At 42.2% G+C, this 25615-nt stretch overlaps 1 protein-coding gene across 1 annotated transcript in view; it reads right to left on the bottom strand.

Moving 5' to 3' along the window:
* Window positions 1-2263: 2263 nt before the first annotated feature.
* Window positions 2264-25615, bottom strand: part of HTR1F (5-hydroxytryptamine receptor 1F) — a 103565-nt gene continuing 80213 nt past the window's right edge. The window contains exon 3 of the mRNA XM_058018833.1: window positions 2264-5482. Within this exon, the coding sequence (XP_057874816.1) occupies window positions 4341-5444 (1104 nt within the window). The 5' untranslated portion in view covers window positions 5445-5482 and the 3' untranslated portion in view covers window positions 2264-4340. The remainder of the gene's footprint in view (window positions 5483-25615) is intronic.

Consider the following 25615-nt stretch of genomic DNA (forward strand, 5'->3'; position numbering starts at 1 on the left):
ACTTCTGTTTGTTCTGTTCTCTGTAATCTTTCCTCTTAGCCAAGATCAGTATCATCAAAGATTTAATTTTTTGGCGTTACTTTATGATGGCTAGAAATACTAAATCACAAAACCATTGATGTTTCTTTTAGAGTTTAGCTTTCCTGGTTGAGCAGTGAAGTAAGAAATTTGATCATGATTCTCCAGTAGCCAATGAAAAATCTGAAAAAAAAATTGGTTTAATTAATTTCAGGATTTCACAGGGAAGGAGATATCAATGCCTTGCTGGTAATTTTTAGCAGTTCTGCTATTGGTAGTACTGTCCCTGTAGTAGGAATGACACGTGTTAGGATTCTTCCTAATCTTTACAGGGCTGCTGCAAGGGTTTCCTCTCATTCTTGCAGGATTTACTCTTTGGTGTGCGGAGTTACAAAGAGCCCTTTTTTTGTTCTTTTTGTTCTTTTTTTTTTTTTTTTTGTTTTCAGCAGCAGCTCCAGCAGTGCTTTTCTGTTTCTCTTCCGCGAGGGGAATGTGACGTGCAGAGGTCGAGTAGTAATGTGTACTTGCCTAGAAATGATGTGCTGAGTTTGTAACTGCTGGAGAAAATAATTTGGCACGGAGCTATTTCCGTGCACCTCCCCAGCACCGAGAACAATCAGGCGCCAGCTGAAGGCAGCGGCTGCCAAAAGCGCATTTGGATGAGGTGGGTGTTCCTGGGTGGCACAGTCATGTGTTAACAAGTGTGACTGCATCACTAAAACAAATGTATTTTTGAGTGCCCAAGCTCCCCGTAGGGGTGTGCCATCCTCAGGAGGAAAGGACACCAGTAAAGCATCTGGCAGGGAGGAAAGGCAAAGAAATGAGCGCAGCACCACGAGGTGTATCTGACTGCTTGCTGTTTGTGAAAACCATCCACCTGAGCTGGATGTTGCGTTCACTGCTGCTTCAGGAACAATTCTCTGTGAAAGCTGAAGTGGGAGTGGGTCAGGTGCTCCAAATCCAGTTCTCTGGGTGTTGGAAGAAATCTAAACTGATGGGTGGGCAGCGAACAGCAATGGGGAGGGCAGCTGCAGCAGTGACAGGGACCCAGGAAGCTCTGTGCAAACTCAGGAGGACATCTAAACCCTTTCCCTGAAATACACACACAGAGTCTTCTGGTGGAGGTGGGAAACCAGACACTTTTTTTTTCTCTTTGCTGAGACTGAACTCTCACAGGGCACAGAGCTACTTGCAAAAAAAATCGTAGCTCCAGTGCTTAAAATTGTGCTCCTTGAACCTGGTGCTAAGGTCCAGTGGAAGCCTGTGTGCTTCACCGGGAGGGAAAGCAGCATCCTGCAGACATCTTAATGTCTATCCATTTTGAAAGGGATTGTATATTGTATATTCTTGTATTTTTTCTGGATGCATCACATGCATGGGTAAATGCTAAGGATGAAGTGATACTGTGTGGTGCTGTGTGGGGAAGTGTTTGGCACAGTGGGTTCTGTGAGGGAACGAGTGATGAGTCGCAGTCAGACACCAAGAAATGATGGTCCACAAGCCGCAAGTGCTTTTAATGGAATAACTTCCCACTTGTTTGATCAGATTTCTTGTAGTTGCCTCTCCCACCGCTGTGCTGAGGGGTGACCAGATACAGCTCAGTGAAAACAGTACAGAAGAAACCACCCTGCATCTTGAGAAATGTTTAGCAGCTTAATTAGTTTCAGAGTATAATACTGTTAACAGTGCATAAATGACAGATATTTTCTGTTTATCTACATATGGTTCCTTCTTTCAGCTTCACCCATTATTATTTAAATTAGTATTTGAAGTATCTTTTCTCCTGAAAAGCAGCCCCTATTTTTCCTTCCAATTTGATTTCACAAGATATTGTCAAACATCTTCCTAGTAAGAGGATAAACAATATAGTCTGTATTCCAGCAGCCATAAAGGGAGAGGCAGGGGGAGAGGAATGGATTCCCCCAAGACACCCAGGGTTGTGACTCAGGAAATGTGGGAAACAGAGGTCTTCAAGAGGGAACAATTTTGTAGGGTTTTCTGTGCTGCCTCCTGCTAATCTGCTAATCCTTTTGGAAAGCTAAAATTCCTGGCTCTTTCTGGAGACAGCAGAGCACAGCTGATGCTGAGAGCAATTTTTTCTCTCAGCATAATGCAGCCAGTGCTGAGGTCATGGGGGCTGCAGAGGCTGTGCTCTGACTGCAATGGTAATAAAGCGTGCTGGCTTGCACTGAGCGTGAGCCAATTCCCCTCTGTCGCATCCCAGTATCTTCAAAATTTAGCTGTGCTAGGGCTCCATGGCATGACAAGGGAGCTTTCCATTAGATCCCTGGCTGTGTTAAAATCAACAGCAAATGCTCTGTTTCTGCTAATTCTGAACAGCATTTCATTTGGACCTCGATGGGAAAGCAGAATACAGTAAGTTGTAAGTGACAGAAACAAATTAGTTCAGTATCTCAGGTTTCAAACCTCGTCATCTTGCAGGAAACCCTTTTGACAGCTGTTGTGTCAGCTGGTAGCCAGCAGGGAAAATGCAAAAATGATTACAAACTACAGAGTTTGTAATACAGAGGAAGGAGAGGGGGAGACACAAATGACAGTGACTTTTTTCTCTAATACAAACCACTGAAAGTCTCTTGGAAGAACAATTGCAAGGGCCAGTGACACCTTTCCCCAACTAAAGGTGACCATGGTGCTGTCATTTCTCAGTTCCTTTGTGGTGTCCCTAGGCTGGTGGCCCAGGTGCCAAAGTGGAGAACCTTTGCAGGAGGTTGCTGCTGCTGACAGTGTGGTTTGTGATCCCTGTAAGGAGTTTGAAGTCTCTGTTCCTGTGAGGCAGCACTGAATGTCTGACAAAGAATTTGAATCTGGGCTCTTAGTGACACAGCCTGAATCTGTTTGTCCTGAAAAGTGCAAAACCTGAGCTTTGGTGTGGCTCTAACAGCTTCGTAGCTTGGCATCTAGAGCATGTTGGTCAGGATTGGCCAAGCTGCCATCTTTCAGGCCTTGGAAGGGATTTGTTCATAGAGGTCGTATTTGACTAAGTAACTTAGGGTGGGCTGGAGTTGCTGTGATGCCGTGTTAACTGCTGGGAATGGGGATATGGATGGATGCTCTGGAGGAAGGAGGGGTTTAGAGGTGAGCTTCTAGTGAGTGTTCCACAGGATTCCCTGCCCAGGTGTGCAGTGCATACTGAGGCCACTCCCTCTTCCCCTGCTGCAGAAGGTGCTGCACAGCCTTTTCCAGAGACCCATGCTGCCAGCACTGTGGTGCTTTCTCACTTGCTTGGGAAGGCAGCACAGCCCTGGTGCTTGGGGCAGTTGAGAAGAGGCTCAGGGGCATCAGGCTTCTGAGGATGGAGGGCTGAACATGCTGAGCTGGAGCTGTCAGCCCCAGTCCTTCAAACCTTACTGAGCCACCCTCTGGCAGCAGTGCTCAGCCCTGGCATGAGCTGTGGCTGGGTTGGTGCTGCAGGTCACAGGCTCTGTGCCTGGCCAGGAGTGAGGACATGGAGAAAGGAGTGTCTCCTTGTCTCCTGCTTCTCTCCCTTCTAATATCTCCACAAGGAGAACCAGCTGCTCCTTATGAACCTTCCCTTTCCCTCACAAGCAGTGTCTCAGAGCACCAGGCACTCCGTGTACCCAGCTCACTGGAGGTGCCCCAGATGTTTGGCTGTTTCCCTTGGGGTTATGCTCACATCTGCTGTGGGTGTGCAATAGCAGAGGGCTCCCAACACTGGCTTGCTATGAAACTGGTAAGCCATGAGAGCCCCTTGCCTGCTGCTGGGATGCTGTGTAACACAGGGAAGTCCACCTATGGCACAAGGCAGGGCTGCAGCTCACTGACTTAGGATGATGGTAGGTATATTTAAAGCTACTACCCTTGGCTGAGAATGGCTTGGCTCTATGCTGCAGGCCTGTGCCAGACTGTTAAAATCATGTGGTCATTCCATGGCGTATTTTCTATCTTATATCAGTAGGGTTTAAAATGTGTGTGTTGTTTTACTTAACATTTCATTGATGACTGAGGGTTACTTTTAAAAAAAGTTTTGTTTCTTCATCTACTTCAAGTGCACATTTCCTTCATATTTAAGGTAATACCTTATGCTTCAAGCTAGGCAGCTGTGCAAATCCCAACTAGATCAGAGCTACCTCTTTTCTAGAGCAAAACCAATCCCAGATGATCCATCTCTTTAAAACTTGGGCAATTAATGCTCCCAATATTACCTATACAAAACAAGTCATTATAATGCAAATACAGAGTCCTGGTGCTTTGCCTTAAATACAACAAATGCCATCTCAGTTATATAGATTTATACAGGTTAAAAAACAGTGAATGTGTTCTCCTTATATGAACAAAAGCTCTTAAAGGTATTGCCCGCACCGTACAAGCTTCTGGAAGGCTTTCTTGAAATCTTCATTAAAGATTGTGTAGATTAAAGGGTTAATAAGGGAGTTTATATATCCCAGCCATGCCAGGAAATTAGACATGTCCTCTGAGATGTGACATGTGTCACAGGTATTAACAACTACTTCTTTTACAAAAAATGGGAGCCAGCAGATCACAAATGCCCCCAGGATCAAACCCAGCGTCGTCGCTGCCTTTCGCTCTCTCGTGCTGGAGATTCTCTGTTTTTTCCAGGACTTCTCGTGCTTGGATTCAGACCTGGGACTTCGTAGGGTGATGTTGATTTTATCAGAGCTCACCAGGGGATCTGAGGTCTTCTCTGTTGTGCTGGGCATTGAAGCTGATTTGGTGCTTCTTTCACCTGCATCCAAAAGGACTTGTCCGTTCACGCCCTCCTCCCTCACGATCCGGCTGACGCTTCTCCTGTGAAATGTCTTTGCTGCTTTGTAGATCTTGTAGTACAGGATCAGGATCAAGGCCAGCGGGATGTAGAAGGCGCCGAACGTGGAGTAAATGGTGAAAACGATGTGGTCGTGTTTGATGATGCATTCGTCCTCCCTGCTGGTTGTCTGGTGCCTCCAAAACAAAGGTGGCATGGAGATAAAAATGGATATGATCCATACAACTGCTATCATGATGCCAGCGTGCTTAGGCGTCCTTTTCCGGGCGTATTCCACGGCATCCGTGATCGCTCGGTACCGGTCCAAAGCAATGGCAGAGAGGTGCAGGATGGAACAAGTGCAGCACGTGATGTCCACGCTCAGCCAAATGTCACACACCACCTGGCCCATGATCCACGCCTCCTTCACGATGTAGACAATGCTGAAGGGCATCACCAGCACTGCCACAAGGAAGTCAGTCACTGCAAGAGAGCAGATGAGATAGTTGGCGGGGTGGTGGAGCTTTCTTGTCACAATTATTGCAGTCATCACGAGAGAATTGATGGCCGTTGTCATTAGAGCCAGCACAGACAGGGTAATGGAAATGAGGATCTTGGATGTCACCCATTTGAAAGGTTCTTCTGATGTACTGTTTTGTTCAGTTGAGTTTATTAAATCCATGTTCCGTTTTAAAGATGGTCTTTACCTGTAGCAGTTACCTGTTGGAAAAGTAAAAACATTAATGTGATGCACCCTTGATTATTGTCATCTTAAAAGACTGTGGGCCCTAAGCTTACAAGAAATTCAGACTTATCGTTACAAATTATTCTGACTCCAAACTCCAGCTTGGTTCCTTGCGTGGCTAAAAATACTTACTTCCCTTCCAGCTAGAAGCACTTATTCTGAATGCTTTGTAGAGGAGTCCTGAAACTGGTTTAATGTGAACAACCTCATCCTAAAGTAAGCACTAATACTTCTTTTAGGGTCATGCTGTCTGCTCCACTAAGCAATGTAATGACTGTTGAAAACATTAATGCAGCAGGCATAATGCTTATTTTCCCCATATAAACTCATTTTCCCTATCAATAAGTGACTCATTCCTCATGTATTAGCTAACCATGGGATTTCTTAACTGGGACATAGCTTTGAAAAGGAAATAGAAATGTGAAACATTGCCATATGCCCTGGGGTGACACCATACAAACAGGAGAAGAAAAAAATGGTATGATCAAAGTGTCTTACATCTTCCTCTTATGCATCTCTAAAATGAAATATCTTAATAGGTTTTAAAGCTTCAAATGGTTCACTTATTGGCTAAGTGAAATATTAGATGTCCTGAGAACATCTTTACTTTTCCTCAAGTTTTGCTGTTCTGTGGTTTCTGCCAAAGAAAACTGAAGAAAACTTGGGGGCTACTTGTTCTGTTAATGACTCTTTTTATGGAAATAGCCTAACTCCTCCTATGGCTTTGCAGGAAGGAAAATGGAGGGAAATACTGATGAAATAAGTTCTGGTTGTGTTCTGGGGATGTGTTCTTATCAAGGAGAGTTTCTGAGTACCCTGCAGAGTGCAGCTGAATTGGAGTTTCCAGCTTTTACTGTGAGTGACAAGCTCTGCTCTAAAGCTCAGATTTCCTTCTCTAGTGAGTGTTGACCTGTAATTTCTTGTGTAAGATCTACTTGATGAACACCTAAGTGGGGTTATCTTTCACAGGTTTTTGAGTGTAGTGAGTGAGTTGCACTTGTGTTACTTTGGATGCCACAAGTAGGGAAATAGGTGAAATTAGCGAATATTTTTTCTTTCAGAAATTTGGTTTCGTTAACATAACTAAAGCTTTTTGATATTATGCTGGAGTGGCTGAAAAAGAATCTTGTTTCCTGTTTATAACCTTGGACTCAACTCATTCACTTGGTTTGATATTTTAACCCAGTGCTTAATATGCTACTGACTGCTCAGGAATGTTTTCAGCACTGATTGACCAACATTTAATTGAATGGAAGCACAAGGAAAGGAAATATATTTTATGTGGTGATATTTGCACATGCTTAGCAGGCACTTGTCCTGTACATGAGCTGATCACAACATGTGTGTGCTTTCTGTGTTCCTTTCTCTGAACTTGAAATGTACTTTACACATGTGAAAACAGATCTTTCATCATGTCAGCGTCACCTTAAATCCTCCTGAATCCACACTAATTTCTGTTTTGCAGATATTTTTGTCTATAGCTAGCTGCCTTCTGGGGAAAGAACAGACACATATGCTATTATCTGGTGAATGCTCAATCTCTGCTAAATAAATCTTCCTTTTCAAGCTTGTGCAAATACATACAGAAAACAAGTTTATTGGGAAAAAACCAAAGATATCTGTTGATATTCAGCAATGGATCATACTATGGTTAATCACTCATTACGGTTTATCACCTTATAAATTTCTAACTCTTTGGATATTAGTCCTTAATTGCAAGCAAGGAAAAAGCAATTTAGAGCTAATGAAAGCTGATTAATAATTTTTGAAAGATTCTTCAGTTTGAGACTGAGGAGTAAGGAAGACACTATGGGTAGATTTGTGAGAGTGGTGTGTAGGAATAAGTGGTTTCCTTAGTGCTGCTGTGATTTGGAGGCTCTTTATGAGAAGCACAGTGGCAGCAATGTGCACATTTCTGGGCAGTGATTGTGCCCCTCTGTGTGGAGGCAGAGCCATGAGGGCTGTGCTGCCTGGGGCTGCCAGTCACAAAATTTGGTGGCTTTCCAGTTGAGTGAGGTGGGGATCCACTTCTAACTGGCGCAGCTTTACTGGGTGGTCATGAACTAAAAAGATTGTTTTATAAATATGTGGAGTTGAAGCATTGGCAGTATTTAAGGACTGCTGCTTCTTTCTCTTTTGATAATGGCCAGAAGTGACCTAATTCTGGATTTTTTCTTCAGTGGAACTCAGTTCAGTCAGTTGCTATGGCTGGCTCCTGCCCTCAGCAAGCAACCAACCCACTCTCAGGAGTATGAAGGATGATCCTGCAGACAGTGACTGCATTAGAATGCAGGAGAGCTGGCCTCTGCCCTTCTGCTTTAGCCTTTCCTTGTCAATTTTTGAGCAAATTCATTGCAGTGCTTCTGCTAATTCACTGTAAAACAAGAGGAATTCCCTGGAACCTTGGTTTGTTTATTTTTATAAACAAAACTTTCTCTTAGTAGCGTGATTTATCTCTTGTGGAATGGGTTCAGCAGTGACTATTTCAAGCATGCAGTTATTTTCAGAAGAGTTGCTGCAGTCCAGATATTTGTAAGGCTACTTTTGTGGAGTTGGCAGCTCAGTGCCCCTCTTGTAGAGCTTATCACTGATATCTCTCTATCAGCTATCTCTGATATCACTCTATCAGCTTATCACTGGTAACTCAAATTCCATGGCATTCTTGCTGCAGATGGAAATGTTGTTTTTTATTATTACCTTTTCAACACTCAGCTGTTGTTCCAAAACTCTGGAAAGACTTGAAATTTTGATGGCATTACACTGTCCTGAATTGAAGACCGGTGAAAATGGTGTCTTGTATTTTAATCATTATTTATTTATTATTATTTATGATTGTTGAACTAGAGCTCTGTAAACAAAGGAAGCTGCTGTTCACCCACGATAGCATGCCTCTTATCTTGGACACAGGAATATTATTATTATTTTGGAGGAATTAGCCACTTCTACAAATCTTTTTTCCTTCCCTTCCAGATCTGGCATATTAAGGTGACCTGAATGTAAATACTTCCTTGTCTGTAAACACAGACATTTATCATCTTACTGATTGTGTTTAGAAGGCATGGATGAAAATGTCTGTGCAGCCTTATCACAAAAGTGAGCATTGAGTTTGTCTGGTGGCCACCCAAGAAAAATGGATGTTGCAGGTGTTTCAGCTTTTCTTGAGCACGTGTGTGTGTTATTAAGCCCATAATCCACCATTTGTGACTAAGATTTACAAAATAACAGTGTAATCGATCTTGTTCAACAGCTCTAGTCTGCCCTTCCAGGTTTGGAAAACAGTACTGCTATGCCTTTGAAAACATGAAAAATAAATAAAAATGCCTAATGCTGGAGAAACCTGACTGGGAATAGCTTTGGGAAAGGCATCATCAGTCTGCTGTTGGGGTTCTGAATGTAGACTGAAGTGCTAGAAATGTACAGCTCTTGATTTTTGGGCCTGTTCTTTTCTTTTTTTCTCTTTTTTAAATATTACTTTAAGCACTGGTGGGGAGAAAACTTGCTGATTAGGGTTTAAGTACTGCTTTCACATACAGGTTTTCTGAGGGTACTGGGAGGGGTGGGCGAAGGTGTTTACTTTTTTTTTCTGTGTGGGTTCATGAGCAAAATGTGTCTTAATTAAAAACAGTAAGAGTAATCAGACAGCAAAATAAGCCAGGGATTGAATTTAGGATTTTTAAACTGTTATAGGCAGCAATAGCAGCCTTTGTGCTGTAAATAAACACAAAGTTGTGCCAGGGCAGAGAAAGCTCCTGCATTTCCACCTTCCACCAGGCTTCAGCTGGCTTTGAAAGGGAACACTTCCCTTGCCAGCAGGTTGGCCACTCTGACCTGCAAGCCAATTGGATCCAAAATTGTTTATGGGGCTTTATAAACTTGTACAAATCCTTCCTAATGTGACTCTGTGTCTTTAGATACTGACCAAGGATGTACTAATGACAATTAGCTTCATCTATCATATTAAGTGTGAGTAGAGGGAACTATGGCTGCTTTGGATTAAAAAAAAAATCTCATTGAAGAAAGAAGAGTTTGTACTTGGATCTGATAGGGGATGTGTACTTTGAGCTGGAACTCCCATGTCCCAACAGAGCAGGGGAAGGGTAGAGGGACACTTTCACCTCATTCTTGGTGCCTTTAAATTATTTCCTGCCAATAACTCTTCCTAAGGCTCCTGCAGCCACAGTGCATCCCTGGGCCAAGGTTTGTAAGGAAGTTCTTTGCCAGCTGAAGGCTGCTGCAGCAAGCCTGCCTCTCCTGGAATGCAAAGTAGATGTCTGTCAGCAGATTGAAGTGCAAAGCAGAAATTACAAGGTTGCCAACTCTCCTTACCCAGCCTGCATTTCCTCATGCTTAAAACCTTATTTTATTTTTTCTTTTTTCCCCCCCATATCTGCCATTTAACTCAGAGGTAGAGCTATTTCCAGCTCTTAATCTGTCAGCAAATATTTGTATATGCATGCTAAAGTAATGCTTAAGATTGCCTGTTTGGGTGATGCTATCCAGTCCATGGGACTGAGCACAGTTTGGACCTGAAATGTATTGGCAGCTGGAGGAATATCTTAAAAGCTGTTTAGTTTTTGCTGTAGGAGTCTCCACAAACTGGAGTTATTTATAATTTCCACTTGTAAAAGGTCACAACAGTCCTAGAAACACAGACAACAAATAACTGCAAAATTACAGGTAAATCAATTGAACTAATATCAACTGAAGATAATGTGGAATTCTGTCTCCCAAGCACGCCTCAGGAGAAGCAGGGGTAAATAAATAGGCTTTGCAGCATGCCCTGAATACCAATATAACACAGGAAGGAAACAAATCTGAGTCCTGGAGAGTAGGTATCTCCATGTCTGAGCACAGGTGCTCTGATTTCTCACAGAATGGCAAAGGAAAGTCCTTTTGAGTGCCTTGAACCTGGTTTTGGTGCTTTTCTTAGCTGTGTAAGCCTTAGAAGTCCTTCTGTTGGCAAAATGATGTGCTGCAGTATGCTTTGTGTCAGGCACAGCAAAGATTATGCTTGCTTTAGATTTTCTGGATGTCTCTTTAAATTTATTCTGCCAGCAGAAATAATCCCAAATGGCTAAAAGACAAAGTCTGGTAGACTTAGCTCTGAAAATTACCACCTCACATGTCTACTTTGTCATGTTATTGCAACAGAGATAGGCAGTGCTTCCACTGAAGCAGCTGAAATGCAAAGTCTGAAGCCTTCCTCGAGCTGCCAGGGAAGGGGGATTTGCCCTCTGCCACTTGGTGCTGACAGGAGAGATGCAAGCACCAACTCCAGCAGGACAGGAATGCAGGCAGTGCTCTCTGGTGAAAGGGAAGCACTGGAGCAGCTCTGTCCTCATCTCCTTGGTGTGATCACCTTCACATTTCCCACTGTGATTCCCTTGCCAGGTTCTCTGCTCGTGTGCCTAGGACTGCAGTGTAGTCCCAGACTGCCTGTCAAGCCTGCCTGGAGTGGAGGATCCCTCCCCTGCTCGTTGGCATCTTATCTGCAGCAACCCCTGCATCTGCTTGTGTGGAGGAATGTGATGTTCAGAGGGTAATTATGCATTCCTTGCTGCTGCTAACGTTGAAGTTAGGGTTTGGCTTTCTGGCTCCTTTTGGAAAATTAGTCACTTGCCTGTGTTTGCTCTTTATTTCATGTCCCTCTGCCATCTGTTTTAATCTAGCTGAGGGGTGTGGGGAGGAGGGAAGGAGGAGCAGCAAGAACACAGGATGATGGACTTGCTTATGTAACACATGGCTCCCAAATCCAGCTTCAGTTGCTTGGGTGGTCACAGAATGAACCTGTTATGATTTGATCATTTTTGGCTGGAGAAAGAAGATTTCATTCTTCTATTCATAGTTCTCCAGAAGAGATCTCTGTCATCTCCAGATGACAGTGACTTGTTTCTTTGTTAGGTGAAGGGATTTGGTTTCCTCCCTTATTTGAGGCTGATCTGAGCCCCTAATCCAGATCTCTCAGGATAAAGGCCTGGCTAGTTGTCTCTTGTGTTGTATATGTTATTGAAGAACCCCATAGGATCCCCTGGACAAGAGTTCCCATGGGAGCTGCTTCCTGCCAGCTTTTCTGCTGCTGATGCTCAAAGCTCTTTAAATAAACAAATAAACATGTGTGAGAAATAGTGTTTGAGCACCCCATCCCCCAGTGTGAGCTCCATGCTGAACAGAATGGCACATTCATGATGATAAATACAAAATTTCATGGAACTGTGTGGCCACCACCCTGTCCTTAGAGACACATATCCCCTTGGACTTAGGGCTGGGATCTGAACTTGAACCCTTCATAACATAAGTGGGCCATTCACTTCCCATCCCTATTCTTTGGTATTCATCCTTTGTTTAGTTTGGATCCAACATGCCTGAAACGCCCCATTCAACCAAAAAATTTCTGTATTAAGAAAAAGTTTAAAATTTTTACTTTAGTCCTAGTGAAGAAAAAACAATGTTCCTGTTTGTTTTTACTTGAATTTTTTTTTTTTGCTTTTTTTTGATTGGTAGTGAATCAAAGAAGTGACTAATCACCCATTTTTTTTATCTGATTTGTACAACTAGTTTCTTACTAGGCAGGAGTGGCTTGTTTTCATGGCAATTAATTAAATTTGTACAGGGGGCTGAAAATGCAGAATGGCTTTGCTTATGTTCCAAAAAAACTGCCTTTTCAGGTAAGGGCTTGAACCCTGTAGGAATCACAAGACAGTGCTGGAGCAGGGAGGTTGAGAGGCAGTTTTAGTTTGCTTGAACAGTCATAAAATGCAGCCTTGTTTCTCCCACTTCCCACTCATCCTTATGCTTTGAGGCCATGTGTTCTTTGACAGCCCTCTGAAAACACTTTGTGTGCAGCTGCAAATCCCAAACCTCCTTCTCTGACAGACCTCCCTCTGAAACTCTTTTACAAGAAGGAGGTTCAGTAACAAAATAAACAATATTTTCAAATGTGTGCCTGGAAAAGATCTCTATTTCAATCTATAACATAACAAAACATAATTTTCAGACTATACCCTGGTCCAACAGCTGGGGAATAATTTTTCTGCTGTGTGATCACCAGGACAGCTTTGAGGGAGAATTGGCCTCAGAAGAGTTTGCTGGAAGAGGAGTGAAGGCAGCACGTCCCTGAGCTCCTCATCTGCAGCAGGATTGTGTGTGACACAAGAACAGCACAAGTCTGTGGCTGATCACTTACAGTTAGGAGAGATGGCAAAATTCACTTCATCTTGCATCTCATCTCTGACTAGTTTTTAGAGACTGATGCTGCTTTAGATAGTATTTGTCTCACTGCACATTTCCAATGTCTTTCTGTGTACTTCTTCTCACTGTGTCATTTGTCTTTGTTCTAGTCCTCATCTGATCATGGAGACTGAAGGTCATTTCCCCTTGATCTTGTTATCCATATGGCCTGGCATAATCCTATCAGATGCAAACTCTGCATTGGGTTTGCCCTAAGCAGCACTTGTCTAACATTTCCTTTACCAGGACTAACTGAGACAATTCAGGCTATTTCCCCTAAATGATGTTCATGTAGCCCTGGCCAAAAAGTACTTCAAGCAAAACAGACAAACAGTCCTTAAAGCTGATGATTTTGGAATAGGGAAGAATATTAAGAGCATCAATCTTTTATAGGAAGTAGAATTCAAGATTTTTATTTTTGTCCTGTCTCCATGGGAAAGACAGGGAGGAAAGCTGCCAGAAAAGCAGGAAGAATTTGTGGGAAGCTTTCTCAAACTGATGCATCCATGGCACAGGATTTTGTTGTGGAGGAATGTTTGTTTTTTTTTTCTTTCAGACAATGCTTTTCTGCTAGAGGATGCCCGGCTTCCTTACCTTGATGACTTGTACACTTAGATTGGTGGCTGCCTTTCTAAAATTCAGATTCTGCGCCTTCAAACTTAGATCTGTACTAACCAGGATGTGATTTTTGCTATACTCTGCATGGGGTGCCACAGTGCTGGTGATACAATACAGAGAGCTATTCTTGTACCTGCTTTCTCCTGCCTGGAGCCAGAGCATAAATGCGGGCAGGTAACTGATCAGACTTTCCATGATAACCACAAAGTCCTCATTTGTTTCTTTCATGTGCTTTTCCTGTTGTGTGGAGTTTTTGTTGTTGGGCTTTTTTTTTCTGCTTGTTTGGTTGGTTTTAATTATATTTTTTTAGGGATTTAAATCCTAGCATTGACACAACTGAATATTTTAGCCAGAAGAATTATGTTCACACAGTGAATTGGCATAAATGCTAATGGCAGAAGCCCCATTAGTTCCAGGGCTGTTTAAACCATCTGTGTCTTGAGATCTGGGATGCAGCTATGCTGGCAAACCTTCTCTAGTGCAGACTGGTCTTTAGCTTTCCTCCTTTTCACATTTCCAACTACTCTGCAGCTCTTGAGCATGCCTTTCTCTTTACTTCAGTATCTTACTGCACTGCAATGTGATTCTTTATAAAGGAACCAAGTTATGCAGAATACATCCCAGGACAGCCTGCATGAAATCAAGTGTGTGATGAGGAGAGCTGGGGAGAGTACACCACATGCAAGAGCTGTGAGGAGCACTTGAGGAAGAGGAATGGCTGGGGAGGAGGGCTGCTGGAGCAACCAGCCCCTGCTTAGTGTTTGATGTGTCTGTATCCCACACTGCTGCTGAACTGCATTGACGTGACACAGGTACAGCAACTTCCTTGCAGAGCTAAGATGCATCAAGCAGCACTTCCACATGGTGCTGTGGAGGGCAGTGTTTGGGATTTCTGAGATTTCTGGCAGCTTTCCTTGGCTCAGTGTGTGTCTGCAGCAGAGGGGATGAGAGGAAGGCAAACTGGAGCAGCTGCCACCAGCCCAGACTGGCAGCTGGTCTGGAAATGCCTTATGTGTGGTGAGGACTGGGAGCCCAGCAGAGTCTCCCAAGATCCTATTTTGGCAGAGAATGACTGTCTCTGTGGTCAGCTGCCATCAAAGCTTGCTGAAGAATTCCTGGAAACATTCAGCCTTGGGTGTATTTTTAGGGTACAACAGTGTCCAGCAGGACAGTCTCAAACTGTCCAAACACAGAAACAAGGATTTATCCTCCTTAGGAAGCTCCCTGGATGTGCCAGGTCTCTTGTAGTAGATGTTGTGAATACTAAATCAGCTCTTAAGCTCTCTGATGCTTTGTGAACTCATTTTCATTTCTGATAGGAAAATAACAGACTGTCACACACAACTTTTTCCTTTGCATAATTCAGATGTAGTTGTGACACTTGACACACAGCGCAGATGATTGTGAATGACTCCTTAAAATTTAAACAGATGATTCAGAATTAATTATGAAAACTAACCTTATAGTTGTTCCAGGAATTCAGTACAGATGATCATTGTCTAAGAAGATCACCCAGCTCCAGCTGACCCCCAAAATTTCTCATTGATAAAGCAGCTAAAGAATCTTGAATGTTAGACTAAAGAAGTACTTAAAAGTTTTTAGTTTTCCTGTTATTGATTTATTGTTTTTCCTATGAGAATCAATGTTGGCTTTCTAAGATCTTTTAAAACATAACTTTCTGACTATGAAAGCCTTCAGCACTGTATAGAAGTTTAGGTACAACTTTATCCTAGGGATTCTTGTAGGCAGCACTTGAGCTCTTCGTTTCCTGAGTAAGAAAAACCTATGCAGTTTCAAAAGAAGGTGGTGCAAATCTAACTTTTAGAGTTAGATTGTAATCATAACATGAAGAGGAAATAATTCTAGCAGCTGATTTCTCCTTAAGTTGCATGCTGAGAAAATGAAATTTGTGTTTTTATATGGTAAGAATGTTTCTTTGAAACTCTTGCAATGTATTTCAATATATTTCACAACAACTGTTAAAAAAACCCCTGTTTGACTGCACTTGCACATGATAACATAAAATATTAGTTTGGTTGTGAAAAGAAGCATTAAACAGACTGGGTCTAATTGCCCAGATCCACAGAAAGCACATCAGTGCTCTGAACTGCTGCAGGAGAGCTCAGAAAACCTCTGCTGGAGTCTCAGCAATTGCAGGCTTTCTGTGGCCCCTGTCGTTTCTGAGAGAGATCAAGATTGTAAGATGTGCTTTCACATAATAACATGGTAAAAAGCAAGAGTAAAGGACAGAGGCAAATGGTTAAAGTGCTGATCTTGAGAGACTGGAAGAGGCCTGGAAAAATCAAAGGTGAGCCTTGCTTCAGCATGATCTGGCTTGTTTGTTATGTATGGGAACAGAGTCATGCTTAGCACTGCTGGAAATGCTGAATTCCTTTCCCTGGGTTGCTTACAGCCCAACTGTCACACTGGGAAGCTGGAGGGTTTCCCTATGGACTAGAGCATGAAAAACTATTTTTCTACTAGGAGATAGGGAAAGACCAAATTATAGCTTCAAAGCTGTCTGCTCAAAAATGCTTTTTCAATTTTAACCTTTGAAGCAACTGGAATTTATGAAAAAAGGCTTTTAGCATTTTAACATCAATGTACTGTAGATAAGCAGTGAGACCTGCAGTGCAGGTTCTGACATTGTTTGCCCTGGTGTAGGTATACATGTGTATATTGCATCATATTTTCCCCCATCATTTCTGTGTTTTCTATTTTAAGAAGTCATCACTGAAAACTACATTTCCTTAGTGTTCAAAATTCTTCAGCTTCAAAGAGCAAAGAAGCACTTTATAATGTTAACTCTTCTGGAAAGGAGCAATGAACAGATTCAGGCAAGTGCCCACTTCTGTAAAATACCTTGAGGTTTTTTAACTCATTCCAAGTTTTCCCATTTTCAGCCACTAAATGCTGACATTACATTCTGTGATTCTTTTTCCTCTTTGTTTCTTTATTCACAATCTTTTGGTTGTGACTAGTTTGTATATAGCAATTAATCCCCCTCCTAGTCCCAAGGGTTAGAGGCTTTCTTAAAAAGACACAAGGGGTTATATATGCATAAATCAGGAAGATTCTCTCTCTGATCAGTCGACCTGAGTATCTAAGGCTTCAAGTAAGACTGAAGAGAGATAGCTGGATCACCTGTTGGAACAGGAAAAATGGCTGTGCTGAAGAAATTGCATTTATTTTTACATGGAAGCTCCATCTCTTTGTACTTGCTTAGCTGTGGGATTTGAGGTTGGAAAGTTCCAACAACATTAGCTGCAGTTCCTGGCTCTGCTCTTACTTGACCTCTACTGCAAATTATCTTTTCTGGTAATTCAAATGGATTGTTTTAGACCCAGGCAAGCAGTCACAGCATTTTCTACCTGCAAAGAGTTTGAGTTTCTTTGTTCTCTCTGTTTCTGATAATGCCTCCTAATGAAAAAAATAATCATTAGGCACTAATTTACGCCATACAGCAAACTTTATCTAAAATCTTAGAATTGGTGGTGTGGGAAATAACATTATATTATACACTTAGACCTTTTCTTTGATTACTGCAGTATGACCTGCTTTGACCATAATATTGACTGTCATTATTTTCTATTCACTAGATAAATAGGCAGCACTGCATGAAAGAAAACTGCAAAGACATAACCATTAATTCATCAACTATTCTAAGTCCAAATACAAATTTTAATTTGGAAAAAAACCCTATAACAAACAGAATAGGTGCTTTCAGAAAATTTGTGATTTGAGGTAGTGTTGTTCAAGGTAAAAATGCAGTGCACTGAAGTCCTTGCTTCCCTATTATTTTCAGTTAGTCGTGGAAAAAATGCTGCAGACCTTTAAATACCATGAAGGTTTATTTTACCTCAGTTGGAGATAAGGTATTTTGTGAAAAGTAGATGCAGAGCAACACTTAAGAAAGAAGCAAAACTGCCCTCCCCAAGCCTAAGAAAAAACCTACGAAATAGAAAATAACAAAAACAACAACAAACCAACCCCCACAAATAAAATTTGACTATGTCTTATAATCATCAAATATGGCAGAGGATCATTAGATTAACCTTTTGTTATGATGAAAAGCATTGCTGTAAGATGTTTTTCAGCTGTATTTAATGGGATCAGTAGGTTTATGCTCCTTATTACATTGAAACGGATAAAGATTTTAATTTAGATAAATGAGTACCTGACATGGTGTGTTGTTGTGGGTTTTTTATATAACTGCTGCTTTTATGTTTGCTTCTGACTTCTGTGATGATTAACAGATAATTACTTTTCCTGAAGTGAGCAGTGCTGAATTTGGGCGGCAAGAAGGAATTATCTATTTTGTGTGGATGCTACAGCAGGAACAGTGGAGCTGGTGTCCATGTGGGTAATCCTGAATGAAAGCAGCTGCATCTGCCCAACTCAGAGAACTTGGCTGCCCTTTTTGGTTTGCCTCTGCCCAGTTTAGAGAGCTGTGTCAAAATGTGCCTCTTCAGGCCTGTGAAACAGATGAATCAGTTTAAATGCTAGAGGTTGTGACTCAGTTGGGAGAAGTTGATACTGGTGACAAAACTGTTTTGGAAAGGTCCCTGTTGGATGCCAGAGCAGGACAATACAAATCAAGCAACTGTGCTGGTCCCTTCCTGCCTCTCTGAACTGATTTCTCTCTTCTGTACCAGGGCACCTCTTTGCCACCTTGGCATCCACCCTGCATGCCCAGGACCCCATGTGCCCTGCAGTGTCCAGCAGTTGGTGCCAAGCAGGGTGGTGGGATCCCTGCTGCTGCTTTGTGACTGCTAGGAAATCATGCTTCAGCATGCACTAGGAGAGCTTGGTGAGTGAATGACTTCAGTGTGTAAAATGGACAATCCAGCACTTGTGCTTTGTAAATATATTGAACAGGTCAGCTCTGCAGGTAGTCCTGCAATGGAAAGATTGAATTAAGGTATAAAATGCATTTAGGCTAGAAAGTATCCAGCTCAAATCATCTGTAACAGCTTCTGGTTGTTCTTCCTTCAGTCTGAGTGCAGGATACTTTAATCACATCTATTTAATTTCATCCAAGGTTCCTTGGATGCCGTGGTGTGGAGTGCCAGTGATGACCCCCACAAAGTTATGCTGCAGAACCACTTGAAAATAACAAAGCTCAGTATCTACAGGTGTCAGCATGGTCAAATGGTTGCACATTGCTCAAGGTAACCTTTTCAAAGACAAGTGATGTTGAGAAGTTTGGGTTTCTGAAAGAGTGAATGGCTGAAGCCTCTGGGAGCTGCTATCAGCAGCACTGTGTTTGGGGGCACAGCAGGTCCTCCTTTCTTCTTCTCTCATCCCCTCCTGCTTGCATAATGAAATGCAGTGAAAAGGGGGTTTGCTTATCAGATGCTTTGAACACAAGGCAATTATTTATCAGTCCTTTTCCCCCAGTAATTCCTTTACACCTGGAAAAAATAAATGCATTCCAGCCTGGGCTCCTTGCCCCATGCCACTGCTGGTGTTATACACATTTTTCTATGTCTGGCTGAACAATTGCCAGATCAAGGCTTAGGGTCTGTAAGCCTTAATAGGTTTTAAGATAACTGTTTGATTGTTACTTAATAATGTATTTTTTCAGCCTAATATGATTAAAAATCTTTTACTGCCATGATAGCTGTTACAGAATACCCAGAAGGAGGATATTGAGCTGTCTTTGAATTACAAGTTGGTGCCATTGCGGCTCTTTTGCTCACATGTAAGAGTAGGTGCTTTTGTAGGGAAGAGGTGCTTTTGACCTTTTTTTCAACTGCTGGGAGTGTGCTTTCTTGAGTTTTTGTGTGGGTGAGAAGTATGCCTGAGAAGGAAGCTGGGCTGCATCAGTGACAGCATTGTGCTAACAGAAGTCTGCAGAATAATTGCTGAGACATCCGTTTAGGAAATGGGTGGCAGGGGGCTCTTCATTTGCTTGACTCTGTGGCATGACAAAGTTATTTTCCAGTCTGGAACAGGAAGAAGTATTTGGATTTTTGACTGCCACTGTATGAGAGGTTCATCAGAACAATAATAACAGCAGTTAATTCAGGCTTCTTCATCTCCATGTGCTGGCTGCATTGCAGGTTGCTAATAAAAGTGGTATTATAGATTGCAGTGGCTTATATTGGGAATAGGTCTTTTTATAATCTCAGTTCACCATGCATGATGTTTACTGCATTTGTACTTTTAAAAGCAGTTATGTAACATCAGCAAAAGGTGTGTCAGAGCAAAGGCAATTGACTTTGAAAAGTTTTCATAAGCTGTATTATTATTTATCTGTGTGGTCTCAGAGCAGGTAAGTAAAGTAACTGCCTTTAAGAATGTCACAAATGCTGCTTGGGACTGCTGGGAGAGCACTACTTGGACCATTTATCTATCAAAACAAGAGACTGATGAGCACAGGAACCTTCTTCTGACAAGAGTAAAAATGTCAGTCTGGGCAGTTCTTGCCATTTCAAGATTTTACTTTTCATTTAAAATTCTACTGCCATTTGATCAGAACATTAAAGTCTTGCTCAAGTTCTGTGTCCTGTTCAATCAGGACATATTTTTATTCCTATATGCATGCTACAGATTCTGGAGAATCTAAAAATTCATTTGGTGGGGAGTAAAGAGTCCACATGCCTCCTTCTGGACGTGGTTTTGTGTGGTTAGAAATTATATTATATTGCCTATAAAGAAGCTTTTAGTGCTAATGCTGTAGTCATATATAGGAGAGTTTTTGAAAAGACAACAACCATACAGCCTATATTTATTGACTTTAGCCAAAAGACATAGATTCAGCTGCTTGCTTTTCCTGAAGCTCTGTTTATGACCAGAGAAAAGCTCGTAAAGATTCTCCTATTCTCCATGAAACTGGATAAAAAAACCTCATGCATCAATTTCTTGAGAAGCTCTTTTAACATCTAGGTGACTTCCTGTGTACCTTTAAAGAACATTTCATCTTTCATTGATATTTAAATCAAATGCGTCTCAACCTATAGGAAATGCTACAGCTAAGTATCTAAAATTGAAGTGATTTAAAGGAATTAAATGTGGTTACATAGTATTTTCCTCTTCTGCTATATTGCAGTATGTCAGGGACTGTATTTGTTTAATTGTATTTTTAATATTTAGCTTAATGGTGCACCTGTTCCTCTAGGCTCTACTATAATTTTCTTACTTGTACATAAGGAGTTAATGAAATAAACCTTCTCCATCAAGGAGATGTAACCCCTCCTTCAGCACATAAAATTATGACAGTAATAATGACTGGCAATAGAAAATTCACATACATATAAATTTAATTACCCATTTTTTTTGTCTTTGGACATCTGGATTGCCAACAGCACATGGCACTAATATTGGTTCTTGGGTTTCTTGATTTTATTAATCATTTAGGTGTCTGATAATGTTAGCAGTAGAGTGTCTATGAGTAGGGAGAGAAGTTGAATATTTCCTGGTGCCCCTTTTCCTTCCTCATCTACTGGAAGCATAGACACCAGCAAAGTTAAAGACAAGATTTTTGCCTTTTTGCTTTAGCTGCAAAGAAATGTAAAAAATGGGCGACTTAGTGCCCCAGGAGGGGTCGAATAAGTACTTTCCTTTTTCTCTAGTGGCAAAAATGTCTTGCAGTAAAGCTGAGCTCTGTGCCCTGTTTCATAGAGCTTTTAGAATGTTTTTCCGTGCAATTTGACCGAGTGCTCCCATTTGGCTGCCTTTCCCATTCCAGACCCCTTGGCAGCAGCGAGTTGGTCACATTTTCCCTGCCAATCTCTGCACAGTCTGCAAGCAGTCTGAGCCATGAACACTGACCATTAGCTCTGCAGCAGAGAACCCAGCAGCAAATCCTTCCTGATGCATCTCCTGGGGAGCAGATTTGCTTCTTGGGTCCACTGCTTCTGATCAGTCAGGTGCAAATCCAGCCTAAGCACACTGAAAGGTTACAGAGGACTCTGAGCTCTTGCTCGAACTTCTCAGGGTGATTTATCAAGCCTGGAGAGCCATTTGGAAGTGTAATGGGTGTCTAGGATGTTGAAAAGCTGTCTGAGACCAGGAGCCTACCATTAAGGATGACATACTGGTTTCAGCAGCATTTGCATTTATAAGGGCTTTTACCTTGGAGCAATTATGGTTTCACCCAGGTGTGGTAGTGTAGGAGGGTTTCTGAAGGTGCAAGCACTTTGTGCCATCCTTGTGAGCTGGAATCAAATGCTAATTGATCCTCCACAATACCCCTGCCAATAGGTGCCTCCTTCCAGGAGAAGCCATCCAAGTGCCTTAAACATCTAAAGCAGGGATTCAGACATGGCAAATTAACATGTTCACCATGCCTTGCATAAGGATGCAGTCATTTTCTTAGTTGCTACTGAGAGAGAGCTGAGTATAAATAACTTAAAGACAATTTAGCTGGTCAACAGCTGTCAACTTCTCTCCAAGGAAAGCCAAAATTCTTTGACTCAGTACTTTTTGGTGTGCTTGAGCATAACAAGACAGAAGGAGGCTCTTGGGTTTTCTTCTAGCCAAGGCAGAGCTGCAGGTGGAAGATCTCTTACATAAATTGTTGTAGTTCAAGGATGTATCCATGAAAGACAATTTTTGTAGAATTTCTTTCTGAGTCTTATATTCTCTAGTAAGAAAATATTTTTGCCCCAAGAAAACAAGTGTGGCTGAAAATTACTCTGGCATAATAATACCAACAGTGCTTCAAAGGGCAACAGTCTCCTCCTTGTTAAATTAACTTGTTACTTCACTTGAAAGTTGATCCCTTTTGCATTTCTAATGGCTGAAGTTAAACTGTGGCACGTATTTGATTCCACAGCTGCTGGCAAGAGCTATTGTTTGGAAGCAGTGGTGCCAGAAAAGACTCTTTTCTGCCAATGATGGCAGATGACCCAGCTCCAGATGAGGCATCATCAGTGTTGTTCTGTCTAGGGTAGATTACCCTTGCCACAAAGGGATCTGGCATTATCCTTAGTGTACTTGGCACCTCAAGGAGCAGAGCAAGCAGCAAAGCTCAGGAAGGAAAGTTGGAGTAATCTGTGTAGCTGGTAAGCTTTCTTCAGGCACATTTTACATTGTCTGCTTCCTCTCTTAGGCTGAACTTTTCCTCCATGCCTAACACTGAGTGATCTTGTGTTTCTTAGCAGAAGCTACATGAAGGATTAAAAGTAATAGCATATTTTTTTTCTGTTGGAGAAAGGTATCCCTAGGCTTAAGCTCCTGGTAGTGGAGAAAGATCCAAAGCTGATTTTTATTGACACCTTGCTTGAGTGTATGGACAAAATAAAACCTGTCTGTCTTTGCCCTGATGACACTCTGACTGGGGACTGGGAAAGTGAGATGGCTCCCAAAATGACCTCTCTGTTCCCTCTAGGAAACTGCCTTTTATAGGCTGGAGAGGAATGATCCTAGCAGCCACCCCTATTATGAATCCCAAAGGGACAAGGTTCAGGGAGCACCCTGTCTCCTTGTCAGTGCTGGTCAAAAGGATGAAATGCTGTCCCTCAAGAGGTGTGTGGGAGTGACAGCTGCCTCATGCCCCTCTAGCGTGGCTGGAGGTGGTGTTTGTCTTCCCACTGTTCTTTCATCTGTGAACTGCAGCTTGAAAACCCCATGAGGGAGCTCAGGGAAGCTTTTCTCCCAGGAGGGCCTCCCATGCTGCGTTCAGAATTTAAAAAGTACCGTGCTGGAGCATTAGAGAGCAAGCTGGAAGTAAATTATGACAAATCAATTAGCTACAAGTGCTATTTAGAGAGTGTTTTGGATTGAAATAGGCACCTAAGAGCGTGAAGTATTCTGTCAAATCATTGAACATGAGGGTGAAAAATGGAGAAAGTCCATTTTAGTACACATGTTCAGCCACATTAATTAGAGCAAACTGATGATTTTCTTCTGCTGGGAAAGGTTAAGTCTGTGCTCTCAAAAGAAAATCAGCTCTTTAGAGGGAAAACTCTCCAGCAGGTTATTGTGTGCAGGCTCCACTTATGACCGTGTGAGATTTCCCTACCCGTGTGTCATGCTCCACATTGGGAACATTGCGGGAAAATAACATTTTAAATCAAAAATGGTGGGATTTAAATGACTAAATGCAGACACCTAATCTTTAATTGTCACCCTACACAGGGAAGCAGTCATCTCCAGGGCAGAGTTTTCTCAGCCTGAAGTAGCTGCCTCAGTTGAGTCAGGTGAATTATGCCTGGGGATTTGTAAAGGGAGCCTGGGAACACTGACTCACATACAGAAGTGTGCAGTGTGGCCCTCTAGAGCTAAGGAAGATGAACCCAGGAGAGCCCAGGAGATCAATAGTAGAAAATCTAAAGATTTCCAAGCCGAGCATTTGTCATGTCCATTGTGGTGTTACACAGTGGCCAGAGAACACATGGCATGAAAATTTCAGAGCTGCAGTGGTTCATCAGTGAAGATAACCAACAGAGCAGGGCATGCAAGGAGCATTTTTTAGGATGTTTGTAGTAATATCAACATTGAAATGACCTCTGCTGAGGAATTTATCCCATTGGGGTTCACCAGCTGTCTTTGCACCCTTGTAAAAGGCAACTCAGAGGAAAATCAAGAGAACTTAGAATTTCATCTCATTTCAACATGTTTGTATTAATCTTAGAAGATAGGTGCTTTCCTGTAATACTTGTGTTATTAAAATTCTCCTTTTCCCTTGCTCTTCTACCTGGAAAATCGTATATGGTGCCACTTGGATTTTATCTTATTGGCAATAATCAGTTTCTCATAAATGAGAATATGGGAATATGAGATGTGAGGTAATGGCCCAATTTATGGACCTGAAGAACTTTCAGTGAGTCTTCAACAATGTATTAGATCTAAATTCACACATTTTAAAAATGTACCATGGACATAGGGTTGTGTTGAGGGCCTGTGTCTAGGACAGCAAAAGTTGGCTATTTCCCTATATTAAACTATAAAAGCACTTCTAACTTCAAGGACATGGAACTGAAAGCTGCTAAATATATATTTTATTTTGAACCAATATGTGTCTCTATAAAGACAATGAATTGTGACTGCCTTCTCATCTTGTGCAAAGAACAATAAGTCTTAGAAGGCAGCAGTTTTAAAGATTGGTACTTAATTAGAAAGTGTCCTAAATGAAAAGTCAGCGTTTTAATAAATTTCCTCTAGGATGAAAGGAATGTCTCTCAAAGGAAATTGCAGCAGATGTGTGAGTACTTGGGATCACTGGGGAGACCTTGGCATTTGAAGGCAGAGAACTTGAACTGTGAAGAGTTTGCTCAGTATTTTTGAAGAATGTGTCTGTGTGCAAACACAGTGTGTGCATAACATTGAAAAATGTCTATAAACACATAGATATATAGGGGTTTTTATACACACTAAAAAAATCCCAAAACAGCTCCCTCCATGTACAGGAATAGGCATCTTTCTGAGCAGCACTAGTGGGTGGGAGGAGAGGTGGTAGCAGAAGTTGTTGTAGGGGTTTGTGAAGAAACAGCACAGCCTGAAAGGGATAACTGAGCCTAAGATGGGACCCCTGATTCCCAGGACTGGGAATCCTGCATAAAATCACCCTTTCCTGCCTCCTTCATTGCTGGTGGGACCTCTGACAGCTTATTGCATGCCATAGGTCCTTGACAAAGCAAAAGCTGTCAGGGATGGAGGGGAGTGCAGAATCCCCTTCCAGCAGCTGTTCCCTGATCCTCTTGGGCACCGTGGCTTGGTGTTCCCAGCCCCTGGATCCCAGCCTGCCCTGGGCCAGGTGAGCTGCAGCCAGGAGGTGCCTGCTCCCTCTGCCCTGCTGCCCCACCTGCTGTGCCCACAGCCCTTTGGGGAAATCTGATGGGGCAGGCTCAGAGCAATCCTCCCCATGTGGGTTTTGGTTTTCTCATCCTTCCCACACCAATGCCACTGGGAGTAATTTCCAATAGCTCTCACATCCTTCCTCCTAAGTGATCCATGAATAACTTGGAAGAGCTCCTTTGGGCCATTATTTTAAACTGGCAGCTGTGAGTGATGCTGCTGTGGGAGGCTGGTACACAGTGTCTTGCACTCTCTTTATCACCCAGCTCATCCAATATGCTGGTGCTTGCAATGGGCTTCAAGGGACTTTGATGCTTAATCTGTGTTTGAAGTCATGGTTGTTCCTAGCATTTTTTGTAATTGAACAATTACAGAAGGTTACTTTTGGTAATGTAGGCTGCTACTGTCTTCCTGGTAGTATCAGACCACTTAATACTAATTTTCTTAAATCAATGTAAAATTTGTTAAGTCAAGCAATGTCCTGTATGAGTTTATTCTTCAGTTCAGACAGAAGTATT

This window comes from Melospiza georgiana, chromosome 2, assembly GCF_028018845.1.
Source record: "Melospiza georgiana isolate bMelGeo1 chromosome 2, bMelGeo1.pri, whole genome shotgun sequence".
Classification (NCBI taxonomy): Eukaryota; Metazoa; Chordata; class Aves; order Passeriformes; family Passerellidae; genus Melospiza; species Melospiza georgiana.